The sequence below is a fragment of the Talpa occidentalis genome, unplaced genomic scaffold, assembly GCF_014898055.3.
Source record: "Talpa occidentalis isolate TD23 unplaced genomic scaffold, MPIMG_talOcc4v2.1 talOcc4.16, whole genome shotgun sequence".
Taxonomy (NCBI): domain Eukaryota; kingdom Metazoa; phylum Chordata; class Mammalia; order Eulipotyphla; family Talpidae; genus Talpa; species Talpa occidentalis.
In genome coordinates this window covers 12,288,458-12,308,346 of record NW_023601653.1, presented here as the reverse complement: position 1 = coordinate 12,308,346, position 19,889 = coordinate 12,288,458, and the positions used below count along the sequence as shown (strand labels likewise).

Here is a 19,889-nt window from a genome sequence, read left to right as displayed (position 1 = left end):
TGGGACCTAGGGGGTTGGGTAGTAATAAAATCAGTGAGAGACATGCCACAAATTGTGCTAAAATGGGGTGCTACACTATCTTCCTCCAATAACCAAGTTCTTTTCTTTCAAGAGTTCCCAGCCTGACATGTTCTAGATGCCTGGCCTGGGAAAGCTGGTCCTGGAATTCTGGCATAACCCTACTGACTAAAGTCACAAGAAGCTCAAGTCATGGTCATGGAGAATTAGGGGTAAGTTAGATGTTCAATGCATTAGAGATTGTGAGAGTTCAGCCTGACCTCCTCACATACAGATGAGAAGTCTTCAGCTCAGAGAGGTCAAGCATAGGCATGCAGTCACACAGCAAATCGAGGACCAACAAGAACCCAGGACTGTTCCCAGACCAATATATCAACAATAAGATTTTTCTTTGAGAAGTTAGGTTGTTGATACATGCTGCTTCTCATTGTTACAGCAGGGAACATGATGCTCTGGGGTCCAAGCTTATTTTCTCACAAATGAGAAGTTCTACTAAGCTCCTCAGCTTCTGTGATAGAGGCCTCTTGAATCTCTGTAGCATCTGCTATTCAAAAATTCATGCACACAAACATTGAACTCCTTGGACCTACACTTTTGAGATGGGCAGGATCTACACCAGTGTGTCCATGTTCATAGATAAGGAAGCAAAAGTCACATGCTCGATCTTAGAGCACTTGGTCAGTGGAAAAGCACCTTCTGGGAGTTTTTCACCTTCCTGATAAACTGAATTCATAAACTCTGAACCTGACATCTGAATGATAGATTTTCAGTCATTTGTGGTCCCTGATTTCATAATAAGTTTCATTTTTCAATTTTCAAGCTGAAGTTGAAAATGTGGCTTAGAAGCTGGGGAGGGATGCTACAAGAAACCCTACTGTGTGGAGTTCTGCTTCCTTGGAGGGCAGTCACCACATTCACTTGAAAGAGAGAAGTTTCTGGCAAGAAGGGGAAGCCCTGGACCCATTTCTACCTTGTGTCTTAAGGAAATATCTCAATGAGTTTGCAGCATAAAGGTAGAAAACGAATATTCTCTCTACAAAGCCTTGAATCCAGACTATTTCTCACATACACTTTATGCCTAGGAACTCTCAAGGGATATCATGACAGTCTGTTCGCGTTTTCAAGACACTGGTCAAAATTACATGTGCGTGCAGTTGATTTCAACAGCAAACTAAGAAGAAATCAAAATGTGAAATTTCATGTGTGCAAGTATAATCCAACCCATTCTGATCTGACTTTCAGGGGAAGGAGCAAAGCTTCAAATAGCAGAGGGTTAAGGCATCCCACTATCCACCAGGAAAAGGGGACTTACTGTGGCGAGTTTCTCAACATAATCATCAGGTGCACCGAGCGAGGCGAGGCCAATTTCCTGTAATTTGGGAGAAACAGAGTTGCTGGTGTGGCTGGCATGTGCCCATCATCAACCTTTCCCACCATCCCAGCCTGGCAGTTGACCACAGGAAGGCAATGGTTGACCAAATAAACCATTGCCTCAGATGGTAAATGCAAGGGAACTCTGACTGTCCTTCAAGCCTGCCTTGACCACATATCTCAGAATCACAGATCTCTAGAGAGGAGGAAGCATTTCTCCAGCACATGGCCCTTTGTTTTAACTTTACAAAAGGAAAAATTAAGGAACAGAAAAAGGAGGTGACCTGCCAATTTCTGGCATTTCTGAAAGAGTCTGAAAAGTCTAGGACCACTTTCTCATGACAGTTTCAACTGCAGAATTCCTCTAGTGGACACTTTGTGTTTTTTATGGTATCTGCTCCTCCTGGCCTTGTACAGGCAAAATTTATATATTTGTCTTCCCTAATATACATATTCATTTCAAAAAATATTGAATGTGTTCTGTGTACTGTACAAAATTGATAAAGATCCTCTGAGTGGGTGGAAACAGACAATAAACAACAAGCATATACAAGGGTATGTTAGAATGTGATGTGTTCTTTGGGGAAAAGAAACAAAAGGAAAAAAACAGCAAAGGTATTGCAAATACAGGCAGAGGGGACAAGGACAGGGGAGGCTGAGATTTCAATAGGATTCCAGGGTACACACCATGGAGGTGATACTTGAGCAAAGAGATGGATTTGATATTGGCAGCTCTGCTTCTTAATATCTGAGAGCAAGGCATTGTGGAGATTAAGCATATAACTGGTGACAAAGATGTCTAAGGAGGGGAAATATCAATTGGTTCAAGTAACAGGGATGAACCACAGTGACAAAGCAAAGTAACGGGGGTGTGGCAGATGATATCAAAGAGGGATCTGGAGCCAGATCATGTAGCACCATTTTAGCTATGTTAGGGCTATTTTCCTCCTGGTGAAATGGGGAGCCATTGCAAGTTCAGGAGCAGAGAAGTGTGAAGGTCTGGTTTAGGTCCTCAAAAGTTTGCTGTAGCTGCTGTGGGAGAACAGACCCTTTAGTGAGCTCCTTGGGAACACACATCCTTGCAGGGTTTCCATCCTTGCAGAGGGCACAAGTGCTCCTCCGGCTTTAATGAATTTGAGCAACCAAGCTCACAATCCTAGAGCCAGAAGGCTAAAAAGATGCATTCCTTACCTGGGAAAACTGGGCAAAGCTGCGATCTGAAAACAAGGGCACGTGTCCCAACAGCTCGTGGCAGATGTCACTGAAAGACAGAAAGCACAGCTTTTGGATGGGAAGAAGGTCCTTTGTCAAACTGGCCTTTCTTCTCATCTTTTAGATTCCTACAGAAGGAAGTAACTCATTTAGGCTCACTAGGGTAGGGAAGAGAAGAGCAAATATTTTTATGGGAATCATCCCATACACCAAAGTGAGCTGTGAGTCATGAAACATCCTAATCTAAGTCTTCTCCTTGGTATGAACATTCTTGGGAAGATAGAATATGATCGGTTGTTCCCCACAGGACTGAAAACAAATTTTAAAATGGTACTGCTCCTCTCCTGGAGCAGGGGGCAGAAGCCAGCCATAGGAAAAAAAAAAAAAAAACTATTTTCATTTAAAATTTTATGTGCCAGGTCCATTGGGAATAGACCTTTTCTGATTTATAGTAATGAATTTTGTGAGCAGGGAAAACCCATTTTGGGCATTGTACTGACTCTTTGGTATCAGTTGCATAAGCTCTATCTGACTGAGAATGGCTAAGTGCAAAACAAAAAAAAGAAACAAAAAAGAAAAAAGTAAGGGGCATCTGTACCTCCAGCCAAAGTATAATCCAGGCAAAGAAATGCCAGACTCATTTAGGTGTGTATTTAGAGGACCCTGAGGTAGCTTGCCACCACTTATTCCTGTTCCCATTTGTAATGTCAATCCTTTTATAACTTGAATGTGACTTCACTTTCCTACAGCCAGGGGACATCTGACCACTTGGTTTATGAGATGTCCATATCTCCAATCAGGAGGGTCTATCTGGACAGAGAAACTCTCCAGAAGTTTCTCTTAGCACTACTACCGTCAAGCAACGCAGGCAGTGAGTTGTGTGGCTCAGGTTGCCATGAACCTTGTTTCTGGGGCAGGGAAGATGATGTTCCCTGGGCTGGCGACTGGGAGCAGGACAATACTCACGGTTCGGGTGTATACATGGGCTTGGACCCATGTCTGATGTACTGGGTGCTGTGGAAGACTCGGAAGGCCAGGCCACCCAAGAAGTCCCGAGAGGAAAGAAGCCCAGCGACAGGTCGGAGGCGGAAACCAGTGCAAGCTGGGAAAGCGAAAAGAAAGACAACTCAAAATCCATCACGGCAGAGCCAGCTATGTCTGAAGACCTCAGGAGAGAAGCAGAGCACACACTGCAGAGGGGCGTGAACACTGACCCCAACAAGCACACTTGGTCTTCTGTCTTTGCCTCGATACTTTCTAGTTGGGTAATGGGTCACGTAACTTCCCTTCTGTGAGGCTCAGTTTCCTCATCTGCAAAAGTGTGGATTGATATTTCTTAGGGTTATTCAAGACTCCAAAGAGCTAATAAATATAAAGTTCTTAGCACAGAGTCCAGTGTGTTGGAAACATCCAATGCACTCAGCTTCCCTTACTGTTCTTTAGGGTGGAAAACTCACCCCTACCTCTCATGAGTCCAGAGTACAGAGGGGGTTTTCACTCCTCTCCCCCAAAAAAGAAGAGTATAGAAGGAGCACTTCTAGCTTTTGCATTGAACTTCAGTCACCCCATGAGGAGCAGTGACTTCCCCACTGCATCATGTGGGAAGAGGGAAAGGATATTCTCATGTTCGACCCCTCCAATCCATTCCTTCTTGACTGTCTCAGTCCACAGAGGAGCACTTGTTGGTCTGCTCTTGGCCAGGAGACTAGCAGTTGTGCCCGCCTCATCTAGGGGCAAACTATTAGGAAGTGCATCTGGACTACACATCTATGCCACATTCTCTAAGTAGGGTTTACCAGCAACAAAGTTGACATCTTAATCACAACTTTTCTGGTTCCTACAACTCTCAATTTGTTTCAAACATGAAGGAGAATCACAACAATAGTGATGATAATGACAGCGATGATGATAATAGGTAAGAAACACCACATATTCGCAGGCATCAGACAGTCTTCAGTGCTTTATATGTGTTCACTAATCCTCATAATAACCCTACAGTGCAGATACTCTTAGCACCCCCATTCACAGATGGGGAAGCTGAGACCCAGAGGGGTTAAAGTACTTGTCCAAGTTCACAGCTATAGGAGGTGGTCTGGTTTCAGAGTCTGTTCTCTTACTCATGACTCTACAAATTCCCAACTGGTGTCTTATTCTTATTAATAGGAACATGGATAATTATCTAAAGAATGTCTTTAAGGTGCCTCTGTCCCTCTGCCTGGGTTCTCACTCTCCACTTTACCTGAGAAGTCAAGACTTTTTAAATGGAGGGGCTCCAAAAGACCGTTAATCCACCCCCAATCTGTCCCAGCTACCATTTTCCTGTCATGTAGCTTTCCTGGCTCCTTGTCCAGAATGGACCACCCCATTTCTGCACAGCCCAGAGATACCAAAAAAAGTCCTTATTTTGACAAGGCTGTGGTTGGTCTCTTTCTTTCCCCTCATTCTACCTGGCACACAATAGCTGGTCACTATGCGTTAGTGGCTTGTTTACTTTAGTTAACACCTCCTGGCAGAAAGGAAAATGCCTTTCTTCCCCTGTGTGGATTCCCCCACTGAGCTGCTCAAATTCTAATTCAGCCCAGTTCACTGAGCTGCTCCAGGCTGGGCTTTTGCAGGCAGCATTTTGTTGCATTCTCACAACTTACCTTTGAGAAAGACTGCCCTGCCGCAATCTCCCTTGGACCAATGACTGAAGTAGCTTCACCCAGCGAGAGTGGTTCAGGGCAAGAATCACACTGGGACATGCAGAATTAGAGCTCAGGGCCCGTAACACCGTCATGTCCTACATAAATGCACCTGAGTCATCTCAAAACATGCCAGGACAACCTGCCTGAGCACCCTAGGCTTTGAGTTAAAAATTTGCAGGAACACAGATATAGCCGAACTCACACCTGATGCCTTTTCTCGGGTGGGACTGGACTGATTCTGGAAACTAGAGGGGGCAGAACACAGCAGTGAAATTTCATTTTTCCTGGGAGACTCGCCTACAGGCATTTCCACAAACACACTCACCTGGGTCTACTTTATATCAAACGTATACTGGACCATGATGTGGACTTACACTGCAGAAACTGGGAAACCTCTTCCAGCTGGGGAATGTTGTCCTCACGGAAGCCACAGTACTTTTCCAGAAGTGGGAAAATGTGATTATGTTCATAGCAAGCATGGGTTTTGTACAAGGACTTCAGGGTCCTGAACACCGTGCCCCAGGTCTTCTTCTCTTCCTCCGTATATTCCACCCGTGGGATGGGCTGTCCACTAGAACACGGGCAGGAAAGAGGGGAGAGGAAGGAGGGTGAGCAGCCGAGCCAGGTCCAGAGGCTGCCACCATGCAGACTGCGGTAGATTCATAAATTATTTAAAAGAGGAACATTCTGGATTAAAGAACTAGACATAAGACCTGAAACCATAAAATACATAGAAGGAAATATAGGCGAAACACTACGGGATTTGCACATCAAAGACATCTTTACAGACACATCACCCAAAGCAGTGATAGTGAAGGCAAAGATAAACAGCTGGGACTACATCAAATTAAAGAGCTTCTGCACAGCAAATGAGACAATAACAAAAACAAAGAGAAACCCCACCAACTGGGAGAACATTTTTGCACCCAACACTAATGATAAAGGACTGATCACAAAAATCTGCAAAGAGCTGATGAGACTCGGCAACAACAAAGAAAATAATCCAGTCAAAAAATGGGCAGAAGAGCTAAAAAGAAACTTCTCTGAAGAGGAAATGCAAATGGCCAACAGGCATATGAAAAAATGTTCAACATCACTTGTCATCAGGGAAATGCAAATCAAAACTACCATGAGATACCATCTCACACCAGTGAGAATGGCACATATTAAAAAATCTAGCAACAACAAATGTTGGCGAGGGTGTGGAGAAAAAGGAACTCTCCTGCACTGTTGGTGCGAGTGCAAACTGGTCCAACTGCTATGGAGAGCTGTGTGGAGATTTCTGGACCTACTAAACATAGAGCTTCCATATGATCCAGCAATTCCACAACTAGGTATTTACCCAAAGGACACAGAAACATCAATTCCAAAGAACACCTGCACCCCTATGTTTATAGCAGCACTGTTTACAATAGCTAAGCTTTGGAAACAACCCAAATGCCCAAAAATAGATGACTGGATCAAGAAGATGTGGTACATATACACCATGGAATATTACTTAGCATTCAAAAAAGATAAACACATGCAATTTGCAGCAACATGGATGGCGCTGGAAGGGATCATGCTCAGCGAAATAAGCCAAAAAGAAAAAGAAAAATACCGGATGGTCTCACTCATAGCAGGAATCTAGAAAACTTAAATAAGGGACCAGGAAAATGAATATAAGAAAGTGAAAATCAAAATCAACAAAAAACTATGAACCAGAGACACTTTTTGGGGGGTGGGGGGCGGGAGGGGAGGGATTGGGGTCAGAATGGGGCGTTTGCAATTGTATGGGGGAATATAAAAATAAAATTTATTATTTAAATTAAAAAAAAAATTAAAAAAATAAATAAAAGAGGAACATTCTATTACTTTTGAGATAGGGAACATTTCCCTGGCTTGGTAAATCGACATCAGCTCTCACCTCATCAACTGCACTGAGGATTTGCTCTTACTTTGGGGAATCATTTGGCCTTTCTGTTCTTTAATTGTTTACCCAGTATAGAAACCCACTTACCTTTGGGGGCCAGAAGAGTAACATCAATGTGCTGAGACAACTAAAGAAGACATTCTCTTTCTAAGCAAAGCATCTGGGTTCAGTTAAAGTAACTCGTCGTATGATGTCCCCTAGAGAATTGCATCTGGGGATCAAGGTGTATTTACTGTGCACCCCGAGTCTGAAATGCCTTGTGTGGTGAGCATGTGCTAGCTGGATTTCATATCCCTGCCCTTGGGAAAGATAAAAGTGTTCAAATGCACGCTCAGTGTAGGATATGCATGCCCAGTTTCTCTGCCATGACATGAGAGAACTACATGGAACTTCTGAAAGCGCGTATGTTAAGGGAAGAAAGTCAGAAGGAGAAAGACAATGCCAGCTGGTGTCCTTACATGTGGAATACAGAGACACAAAGTAGGTGAGACAACATAACAAACCCTTGACATCTGACTGCAAAACCGAGACAACCGGAAGGGGAGGGTGATGGGGCGGCAGCAGGGGTCCAATGAAACATGGTGGAGGATTATTGGGGGCCGGTGGGGGGCATGGTGTGAAAAAAAATACATTTGCAGAGGGTTGGACCGAGAATCTCTAAAACAAATACAATGATGGAAACCAACATTACCTCAACAAACAATGGGGAATAATTTTAGTTAAAAAGAAAGAAATTATGTTGGCTCCTGCCCAGGAACCCCAAATCTGTGAGGAAGAGAGAGCCCAGGCCTCTAGAATCCAATATTCTCCCAGATTATATGGTACAGTTGGAGAGTCATTAGTCCAAAAGGTCCTTTTGAAAACCACCTAAAAATGAGCTGTGTTCTGAGCAGCAAAAACAAATGAAAAACAAACAAAACCTGACTTCAAAGACAGGGGCTGTTTCTGGGCCGCAGGCCTGTTTCCTAACAGGCACAGGGTGTCTGGGACAAGGCAGAACTGTTTACCTTGGAATAAGGGATCATCGTTCAAACTCCAAACTCCAAATGTGCCCTTTAGACTGTGGCTCATCCAAGGACATGAAAGCGAGGTGGCTGTTATGTTCCCCAGAGAGGCGGACAGGGATTAAAGGGAGAAAGACAGATTTTTTTTTGCTTAAGAATTGAAAGCAAGACAAGCTTAAAAGGTCCTGCAATGACCAGTGAGGATTGTGAAAAGAATGTCAGAGAAGCCTCTGGCCTAAGGACGCACCGATATTTCAGGGCTAAGTGCTGAGGGAGGAACAGAACAGGCTGTGGAAACAGATGAGTTCGAAATTTGGCTGTGCTATCTCCTAGGTGAATGACCTCAGACAATGGAACAAACCTAACCTTTGCAGATGCTATGTGGACTATTATAAGTAGATATTTAGAGAGTGTGGAGGAGAATTAAGTGAAATACTGTATATAAAATCCCTAACACTGGTGCTGACAAATATCATTGGTAACAGCTAATTATCATTATAACTAGCTCTTAAGTTGAAAGAAAGTATCTGTTGTCTATGCAAAATTTTTCAAGAGCTAGTAGCATCCTGACATGTCCACGGGTTAACATTTGCTATTCCAGGAGCTCACATCTTTTCTCTATTCTTCAAGTAAAAGCAGCCTCTTCCCATCTCAGTCGGTGAGATTCCAGCAGGAGGAGTCTTTCTTAACCATTCCTCTGAGTGTTTGGGGAAACTTCTCCATATAATCCAAGAGCTGCTTAGGGGATATGTTTACTCACTTCTTGGTTGTTGGGATTTGAGGGGAGAAACCAATCCTCTTCAATCTCCTTTCCATAAAAGTGTCAACCCCAATGAAGGAGTGTGGGACTCACCATATGGACTATGGTTGAGGATTATGGGTGCTTTGGTGATGGATGTGGTATGTAATATATATCTGCAGAGATGTGAATCTATACCACTGGCTCATATACATTATTGTAAACTGATGTTATCTCAAAAAAAATTGAATTGGGAAAAAGGACTTCAAAGTTACAAAAAAACTAAGTTTAAAACTGAAAGATGCTACCTACTAATTAGTTATAGGACCATGGCAAGTTACTTAGCTATTTTGAGCTTTAGTTTTCCCATCTGAAGAATGTGGAGTTATTATTGACACTAAGAGAAATAATGTAAACAAAGCCTTTAGCAAAGTCCCGGACATCACAAGGAAATAATGAACATGGTCTTTTATTAGTCGTTATTTGAAGGAGTCTCATCTGTAGTTGATCTGTGGTGTCCACCTGATCCCCTCCTGGGGTAAAAGTAGAGACAAGAGAAAGTTTACCCTGGTCTATGATTTCTGCTTGCCCTGAGTGAAGGCTCAGATTTGCTAGACTAAGGTCAGCAGAGCTCTCTATTCTTCCACCAAGAGTCATGCAGGGAAAAGAATTTCTCGCTTCCATTTGGAAGGTGACTTTGGTGTTATAGACAGGGCCCTGTCACCTTCCTCACCTCCTTCATAGTCTATCCGAGTTGTTTGAGGGCCATTACCTCTGCATCCTGGTCAACCTTTAAGTTTCTTCGTCCTGCACATCTTTCCCAAGCTCATTTTGGAATGGACCTCAGTTCCCCATGAGGGCTTTTCTCTAGTTCCTGAGAACTCAAAATAGCAAAACAATTCTCTCCCTAAATGATATATTTGGTATTTGCATTTTCCTTTGGCTAAGACAGGGTAGAGGAGGAGTATAAAATCCCTGGCAAAATAAACTCATGCTAAAATTGCCCTTCACAGCTGGGTCAGATGAGATAAAAGTAGAACACGAGACTTGGCTCGTCTGAAACCCCAAAGGATTCATTATTTCAGCAAAGCGGCCAACTCCATCTTGAATGTAAATGATTGTCTTTTTCCTTCTTCCCCATTTAATGTGGAGAATACCAGAGGCTGTTTTATTCAGGACGGAGGCCTTTTATAATTACTTCAGACATCACTGCGTAATTACACAACAAAGCTTGGGAGAGAGCTGGGCCCTGCACAGTGGGTAAATTTGTTTTGTCTGGCGGCAATTTTTTTGAACACGTGTTATTAAAGGGAGGGTTCAAACACATGCAGGCACACATGCACACTCACACTCACACACACACAAGACAGGAGTCTCTACGCTGGTATTTTTTAACCTTGGGCAAGGGAGAGGTAGGCCAGGGATGTGGTCTTCTCTCACCCTAATAAGCAAAGCAGACTTACTGTCGGTAGTTGTAGGCAATGTCAGCAAACTGCTTCCGTCTGGCACGGTATACAGGATCTGTAAAACCCTACGAGAAAGAAGACACTTGATTTCTCAAGGCTTTCCAGGGAAGGCCTGGCATATCTATGCAAGCATGAAAGGGGGCTGTTGAGCTCTGATTGCATTTCTGCTTCCCCTGATTATACCCTAAAAATAAAGTTTCAGTTAAACGAAGGGTAAGCTATCCCACCAGATACTATGGGTGACACGTTATTAGCACCACCTTCAATTCAGTGTGAGTCACTCTGTCATTGGATTCTAAAGTACAAACTATATACAGGCTTTTTACATAGCTTATAAATTTGCTAAATTAAAGGATGAATTTCCACCCCAAACTATGAGAACATAGCTCTCTGCCCCCTAAGTTCTTGATAGACAAACAGATATATAGATGCTTATTGCTATTTCAGTTTTTAAAAAGACCACTTACTGAGTACCTACTATGAGCTAGTCAGTATGTGCTAGTCAGTTATTTTATTTATAAGTCTCACGAAAAACTTGTCAGGTCACTAGTACCCTTCTTTCCAGAATAGACAGTGTTTGGAGAAGTGGTATGAAGCCAAGGTGAAGCTTGGATTTGAATGGCCCTATTCCATGCTTTTTTCACTACATTTCAGTAATTGTCAACCTTTACAACTTGTCAGGGGCTCAACTGAGAAATCTATTTTAGTACATAAAAATGATGATAATGGGTACTTTGAGACTGATTTATATGCAACCTTTCTTCACAATCCATAAGAAGCACATTCTTAGAAAAAGAGACCACTGAGTGCTTGAGGGCAGAGCATGAATCAGAGATGATCTCAGCTGATTAAAATAGTGTTTTTTCCTAGGTTTTCTTCTAGTTTTATGATTTCAAATAACTCCTTAATCCAGTTATGGATTTAACTCCTTAATCCATTCCAGTTATTTTTTGTAAAGGGTATAAGGTAAGGGCTCAAATTGATTCTTTTGGATGTGAATGTCCTATTTTCTCACCATCATTTGTGGAAAAGACTGTCATTTCTTCATTAAATATTCTTGACTCTCTGGCCAAATGTTTGGTGACTGTATATGCATGGATTTATTTCTGGTCTCTGATTCTGTTCCATTTGTCTATGAGTCAGTTGTCATGTCAACGCCAAACTGCTTTGATTATTATAGTTTTGTAATACAGTTTGAAGTCAGGAATGGGACTTTGTTCTTTGTCAGGATTACTTCTTGGCGTTGGTCCAATGTTTTGGATATGACACCAAAAGCACAAGCAACAAAAGCAAAAATAAACAAGTGGGACTACATCAAACAGAAAAGTTTCTGCACAGCAAATGAAGCAATCAATACAATGAAAAGGCAGTTTATGGAATGGGAGAAAATATTTGGCAATGACATGTCTGAGTTAGGCTTAATATTCAAAATATATAAGAAGCTCATACAACTCAAAAGCCAAAAACCAAATGATCTGATTTAAAAATGGACACATGACCAGAATAGACAGTTTTTAAGAGAAGACATACAGATGATCAAAAGGTACATGAAAAGAGGCTCAACATCACTAATCATCAAGGAACTGCAAATCAAAGCCACAAAGAAATAGAAAACATCATCCTATATCTGCTAGAATCGCTAGTATCAAATAGACAAAAGATCAGTGTAGGCAAGAATGTGAAGAAAGTGAACTCTTTTGCACTGTTGTTGGGAACATAAGTTAGTAGAACCACTATGGAAAAGAGTATGGAGATTCCAAAAACATCAAAAATAGAACTTCCATTTGAACCAGCAATTTCATTTGTGGGTATATAGCCAAAGAAAATGAAATCACTATATTGAGGAGACACATGTATCCTCATGTGAGTTGCAGCATTATTCACATTAACCAAGACATGGACACAACTTAAGGTGTTCACTAATGGATGAATGAATGTACATACTGGAATATGTACATACTGGAAAATGTACATACTGGAATATACAATAGAATATTATTCAGCCATAAAAAAGAAGCAAAATCTTCTGACAACATAGATGGACCCAGTGAAATATGAAAGACAAACAGTAATGATCTCACTTAGAAACCAAATGATCTGATTTAAAAATAGACACATGACCAGAATAGACAATTTTTAAGAGAAGACATACAGATGATCAAAAGGTACAGCAAAAGAAATCCAAGTGAAATATAATTACCTTGCATTTTTTAATTCCAAACCTAGGTTCATGACAGATTTCATGATTATTCAATTTAGAAAAGATCCCATGGTTTTTACAAAACATATTCTATTGTTTTCTGTCAGCCACTGGGTTGTTTTGAATCATTAAGGAAAGCTTAGAAATCTGAAAAATTAAAACTGCCATTGAAAACACTTCGGGGGGGGGGTGAAGATAAGTTGATTTGGGATAATGCAGTAAGAAAATTGGATGGTGTGATTTGATTTCCAAGTAACACCCTTTCAGGAAGCTGTCTGCCGAATTAAATGAGCACATTTCAATAATTAGGGTACAAAATATAAATTTTAATATATAAATTTTACTTGTGTTAATCATGAAGGCTCAATTACTATAGTCATCCTCACCATTGGTCTTATTTAATAGCCAGCAGTAAATGGCTTTCTCCAACCCCTAAATGTAGATTTTCGCACTTGTAAGGCAACTTGGAGAATGTCTATACTTTGATATAAATATGACGAAAGGGAAGCCCAAGAACCTTACCTACAGGACCAGCACCTTCACTGGGGTTTTCTGGTCCCATCAAGACTGGTCAGTTGAGGTTTGAAGGTTGAGGCAGAAAAGCAGAGAGATAAGAGAATACTCTTAACCTGTGGATTTGGACTTCATTGTGCTGCCTCTGGGAATGAAATCCCATCACAATTTCTCCTCCCCATTTGGCTCCTTCTCTTTCATCTTTAATGTACTTTGGGTAATTTAAAGATTTTTGCAAGAGTAGAAAAGAAAAGCTTACTCTAAAATTGCATATTCCGTAGTATCCTGTATGTCAGAGGAATGTCTAAATATATAAATGAAATGATGGAAAAAATATGCCAACATCTAACAGATGTTATGAAAATGGAAAACTTCCAAGCTATTAGGTTTTTGAAAATTTCTACTGTGACTCTGGATTTCTTTAATAATTAGAAAAGAATATTAAAACATCATCTCAAATCACTGTGAGGAAGTAGCAGAAGATACACATGTTAGATACATACACACACACACACACACACACAATCTGTTACACAGATATTTCATACGGGAAGGTTTCAGGCCATGTCTTTTCATCTCATTCTCTACGAAGCCCATCACCAGTCTGTAAGGAGCCCTATTAACCGTGGGCCACAGACTTTTGCTTTCTCCATTGCCAGTGAAGGACAGCAGTGACCTTGACTTCCAGTCTCCTGGGAGCTGGGTCTTGTCTCCAGGGAGCTGGGCTGCCAGGTGACCACAGGCCCCTCCAGCAGCAGTGTGGGCCACACGCTGAATGAAGCTACAGTTGGTGATGACTAATCACCCTGTCTCAATTTAGACTAATAGCAGCAATTTCAGTAGCACTGCATGTAATTTATTTATAATCACCCTGTCTCAATTAAGCTAATAGCAGCAATTTTGGTTGCACGGCATGTAACCAAGTATGTTTTGACAGGAAAATATATTGTTGGTGAAGGGGTGGTGAGGGGAGAGGGAGGAGGGGCAGCAGGGAGGGGAGATAGTGAAGAGAACACTACAGCATGTGAAGTTAGAACACCACTGGCAGTCTACATGTCATGACTTATCTCAGAATTTTCATTACTTGGGGTGTCGAGGGGTGGGATTTTGTTTTGTGGGGATTTTGGAGGGAGGGTCAGTGTATGGAATATTCTTCTAGACTGAAACATTTACTTTATCATTTCTTGATATCAGGACTGAGGTTGAAACTCAGAAATATCATTTTTAGATTAGTGGGAACCGGGGGTTGAAGGTTGCACAAGGTGGGTTGAAATACCAGCCCACTGGTTCACTCAAGCATGGCTTGAGGTTGGTCAGAGCACCTCTCAGAGCCTGAGTTTCTTCATCTGTAAAATGAGATTTAATGGGGACTGCCTGACAGTGCTGTGGGGGGGATAGCGGGCCATGAAGGCAGATCATCAAGTAAAGCCCTAAGTACAAAAATCCTCCAAAAATGACATGTTTGGGCAAAGTGGCAGGAAATCCAAAAGTTGAGAAGAACACTAAGGGAGTAGCTGCAGCACCACAGCAAAGACACGGGAGGAGTGTATGTCATTAGATCTGCCTGTTCTGCTCCCCACTCTGTCTCTGGTGAATCCTCTCACTTCCTGCACCTCTGGCCTGCACCCCAGTTCTTGTATGCATAAATAAATAAATCTTAAAAAAATAAATAAAAAGGGCCTCCCCAGTGGCGCAGCGGTTGAGCGCTGGGTTGCGAGGCTGCCCGCAGCCTCTGCAGCGCTGGTTCATCCCTGGCCGCCGGCGCGAGGGTCCCATATGGCGCAATAGACCTCTCCTGCTGCCCGCTGCTCCCCTCAGCAGTGTACTTCGTTAGTCTGCCTGTTCTGTTCCCTGCTCTGACTCTGGTGAATTCTCTCACCCTCCTGCGCTTCTGACTGTACCCAGTGCTTGTATAAATAAATAAACAAATCTTTAAAAATAAATAAATAATAAACAAATAAATAGATAATAAACAAACAAACACCACAAGGGCTTTGAGGGAAGAGAGAGGCAGGAGAAAAGGATGGTGGTGAGGGGAAAATTTTAAGCAGACCCAACCAAGTTGACAGCTGGATCACAGCCCCTCTCGGCCCGGGAAGACAAGGCTCCGCTGAGGCCCGGGGGGGGGGGGGGGGGGGGGGGCGGGGGGCCTGGGGCTGTGGGGCGTCTCTCTGGAGGTTTGCTCTGTCCTTGGGCTCCCGGGAACTGAAGAGAAGCCACAGGAAAGAGACAGAGTGAACCCGGCGTCCTCATCAGGGGACCATGGACCTGCTAAATAGTATTTTTATGGTAAAATTCATGCGAGGCCAGGGAGCCGACGATGTGGACTGGGCCTGTGGAGAAAAATGAATTGCAGGGAGCTTTCAGGCTAGATCTGACCGCCTCTGAGGGAGCAAGTGGATGAAGGGAGAGAAACGGCAGTGACTCTGGACTGGCCTCGTCTCCCTTTGGTACAAATGAGCAAGGGATGCGGCCAAAGGAAGGACAAGAGGGTGCAGGTGGGAGAGGAGAAAACACCAAAGGGCCAAGCTCAGGGACTGGATCAAGGGCAGCAGACGGCTTTGCTGAGAAACCATAGCTCTGGGGATGCAGTGCTCGCAGGACCCACAGCTACGAGCCCAGAGACCTGGCAGAGGGGACGCGCAGCGCCCTCACCCCTCAGGCTCCTGCAAGCAGGTGCAGGCCACATTGCATCCAGGAAAAAAAAAAGGCATGAGGATCAACCCCCGGCAACTTAATCTTCTTGCTGGAGAGGGTATTTAAGTACTATATTCTCGGAGGGGAGCTTTCCATGCAATTTCTATTCCCCGACTAAGTCATTTCACAAGAGCCAAGGAAGCGGTGGGGACTTCACCTAACAATGCTCAATTATGATGCCATTGGAAGCCAGAAGCCTCCACAAGCTCGCCGCGGGGACCACATGTCATGGCACTGTGTGCAAATAGACATGTGGGTACAAATACACACACAATACAAATACATACTGTGCATATGTGCATGTGTGTGTACATAATACATTCTAGGTACGTAGAGAACGCACACATAGAGAACATGCACGTCAATCAGAGAGAGAGACCTAACACAGCAGCCAGTCAGTCCCCAGAATATTCCTGATACTTTTGGGAGCAAAGCCTCTCACATGCCTAAATGCAGTGCGACGAAGTAACCACTAAGCTACGGCCAGCCCCTCACATGCCTAAATGCCTCAACTGATTTGCATCTTCTACCCACCCAGTTTTTCAGATCCAGCTCCAGTGTCACCACTCCCTGCTGCCCAACTGCACGGGTGGCGTTGACTGCTGTTTCCCCAGTACTTGCTTTAGAACTCAGCAGTTGTACCAAGTCAGAAATAAAGATGATTTGCATGTATGTGCATGTGCAAACCTACGTCATATAATAGATATAAATAATATCTAATAGATATAAATAATATCTGGGTGATGATTCAGATGTGCTGAACACAAGCACGTGTCGATGGTGATAAAGTAGAAGCAGGCACTTCATTAACGGCTGTTGTACAAGCCAACAAAGACATGTGCTCCAAAGGGGAGGAAGTGGGGGGCAGGGGGGAGCAGGGGAGGGGAGGGTAGGAGAAGGCAGAGGAGGGCAGGGACTGGAAGAATGCCCCCCAAAGCACCATGGACTCACAGGGTGGTCAGCATCCAGTTCTGCTCCATAGCTGAGGATCTGATTGGCAAATCTGTCCAGTTCTTGGATGGATCTCGGGAACCAGGGCACTGCAACACAGAAAGAGCAAAGGCCTCAAGTTCAAAAGGCCTCAGGGAGGTCAGAAGCACAGGGTTATCCCCAGTTAGCTCAGTGAGTGATGGTGGCAAGTGGAGTTGCGGGTAATCCCCAAATTATTATAATACAAAAGTAAAACCTTATTTTTCCTAGAAATGATTTGCTTGTTTATATATTTATTTCAGCTTAATGGAGATATCACTGGCAAATAAAATGGGAAGATATTGGAAGTGTATATCAGGGTGGTTTGAGATACAGATACAAAAGGAATCCTCCAGGTAGTCAATGAAGCTTATCTCACATATTTATCTTTTGGGGGGGGCAGAGAGAACATTAAGTTTTTCTGCCTCAGCAAATTTTAATTGTTCAGTACAGTGTTCACAGTTACATCATCATTTTTTACATTAGATCTCAGACCGTATTCACCTTGGAGTTGAAAGTCTGTTCTCTCTTATCAACCTCTCCCTATCCCCCACCTTCAGCCTCTGCTTATCTACTCTTTGTAACTATGAGTTTGATTTAAAAAAAAAAAATTTTCCATATAAATGGTACTGTGGAGTATTTGTCTTTGTTGGTCTTTTTTATCACTTTGCAAATTAATTTTATGAAACTCAGTCCCAAACATACTCTCTTCCCTGGAGATTTCCTCTGATAGATCTCAATGTCCCGTCCAGCCCACTTAGCAAGGTATAGCAGAGTGGCTTTTGATGTTTTGGGTTCTTTACCAGCAGAATATATGACATGCAATCCCAGAATATAAACCAGCTAAAACCAGAGCTGTTTACTGAAATCCAGAAGACCCCATCTCGGACTCCATCTTTCTGTCCTGTGTCTCCCTCCAAAGTCCCCAGATAACCCCACAAAACTTTTGATCCCAAAGCCAGTTTGAAAGCCCCTGGTGACAAGGGATGAACAGAGTCAGACCACTTGGGATCTGACAGTGCTTTGCCCCTGCAGAGCCTCAGCTTGGCTTTGGAGCAGCACCTTGGGGCGAAGGCAGGGCCAGGCCATGGGGAGGACTGAGGCCCCAGGGGCACGGCAGGTGTGGTCTAAGGGAGAGAAGACACCTGTGTGTGGGCCGTCCCAGGAAGGAACACACGAGGACATTTTGGACCCTAACTTCCACGGAGCAGGGGACCCACGAGCACAGAGTGTCAGCTCCTGGCTAGCTTTGTTCTTTAAACACCGTGCAAATAGGGAAGGGACCAGCCTCCCTGAGGCGCAGATGAGCACCTGAGGCTCTGCAACCTCATGGCTACTTTAAGATCACACAGGAAACAAGGAAGGGGGAAGAGTCTGTAACAGGCTCTGTGAGCTGAGTCCCAGGCGCCACTGCTTCCCCTGGAAGCAGGTTCAGGGGAGGGTGCTGAACCTGCAGTCAGCCAGGTGTGCACAGTTTATCCTCAGCTCCGACTCTGGAAGAAGGGGAATAATAGCAACAACAGGAAGAACAGCAAACTGTTTGTTTTTTTGTTTTTTGAACCTTTAAAGTATATCAGGCACTTACTTGACTAGCATTTCTGATGGAATATTGCCTTTATTTTAATTTAATTTAATTTTTATATGTATTTTATAACATCGTTGTTAATTTTGGAGGAGTATTTGAATATCTCCTTTCATCTGAGGATGGCTGTGAGGCCTGTAGGAAAATGCAGGCCTAGGACACAGCCCAGCGCCTGCAGGTGAAAGCAGTTTCCTTCGCCCTGAATTAGCTTGGCTCTGGGGGCAGAAAGGATCACGCCTGCCATCTAGTGGCCTGACTGGGGAACTGCCACCTGTGAACCAGATCCCTCCAACAAGAATCAGGCGTTCCACCCACACAAGATGCTTCTTGGCAGCATCTCATCAAGGCCCACTGACAGCCTTGTTTCCACACATCTGAGATGCCAGCCCTCTTCATCTTATGTGGAGAATAGCATGTTACAAACAAGGAAACTGAGGACAGAGAGGTTAAGCAGCAAACCCAATGTACATGCTGCTAGGACATAGCAGAGCCAGGATTCAGATTCATGGACCTTGACCACAGCCCCACCCTCTGTCACTTGTGGGACGAGGTGGGGCACACTGGTTGGGAATGCTGGCTGGGATCCGCTGATTGAAGGTTTGCTTTCAATCATTTTCCCATTGGAGGTTCGGTGCCCCAACAGCCCAGCCTAGTTCTCCCCAGGATCATAGAACAGTGGCTGAGGTTTCCTGGTAATCCCAGCTGAGGCTCGTGCGGCCCTTGCTGTGTGCCAGGCACTGTCCTGACACTTTGTAGAGACTAGTCCCTCAATCCTCAGCACAGCCCCTGAGCTGCTGTTAATACCCTGTCCACTTTACGGAGGAGGGAGCTGGGACAGGGGCTGGAATCCTCGCTCCACTCCCCTGGCACAAACCTGGCTCTCCCAGTCACCTGAACGCCTCCCAAGTGTCCTCTCCCCTCGAGCCCAGGGCTCTGCCTTGCACAATGGACCTCTGCTGCCAGGTCAGGAAGGGCTTGAGGAAGGACACCCCACTGTACTTAGCCAGGGCTCAGGGTGTCCCCAGAGACCACTCCGTTCCCCCTACCACCTGCCCCACTGGCGCATCTCCTTTCTGGTTTGGGGATCACCCATAATCCCAGCAGAGCCCTCTGACGTGGGCTAGAGATGACGCCACAAGTATGTGCTGGGCACCCACTATTACCAGACACAGGCACTGAGGGGTAGGTACATGGAATCTTCACCCCCATGGTGCTGATATTCTAGTGGGGACCCCAGGAAATAAACAATAAATACATTTAACATATGCCAGGAAGACTGTGAAAAGGAAACAGCTTGAGGAGGTGGAGAGTGACAAGAATAGTATTTTCACGACACCCCTCGGCACCAGACCCCAAAGTGGGCTTCTTGGCAGCTTGACACTGGCTTGTTATAGCTCCAGGGGATCTGGGAGGGCCAGGGTCCATCGGGAGACCAGAACTGGCATCTGTTTGTTTCAGGGACAGCCAGTCTAGCAACGGGCACGGACCTGGGCCACCGAGCCAGGCAGCCTGGGCTGGA

The 19,889-nt window shown here is 44.1% G+C and overlaps 1 protein-coding gene across 1 annotated transcript in view; it reads right to left on the bottom strand.

The window, feature by feature from the left end:
• PAH (phenylalanine hydroxylase) overlaps positions 1-19,889 on the bottom strand; it is a 47,293-nt gene that overhangs the window by 6,127 nt on the left and 21,277 nt on the right. The window contains 6 exon segments of the mRNA XM_037515178.2: positions 1,331-1,387; positions 2,581-2,650; positions 3,568-3,703; positions 5,663-5,859; positions 10,407-10,474; positions 16,771-16,859. Coding sequence (XP_037371075.1) covers positions 1,331-1,387; positions 2,581-2,650; positions 3,568-3,703; positions 5,663-5,859; positions 10,407-10,474; positions 16,771-16,859 — 617 coding nt within the window.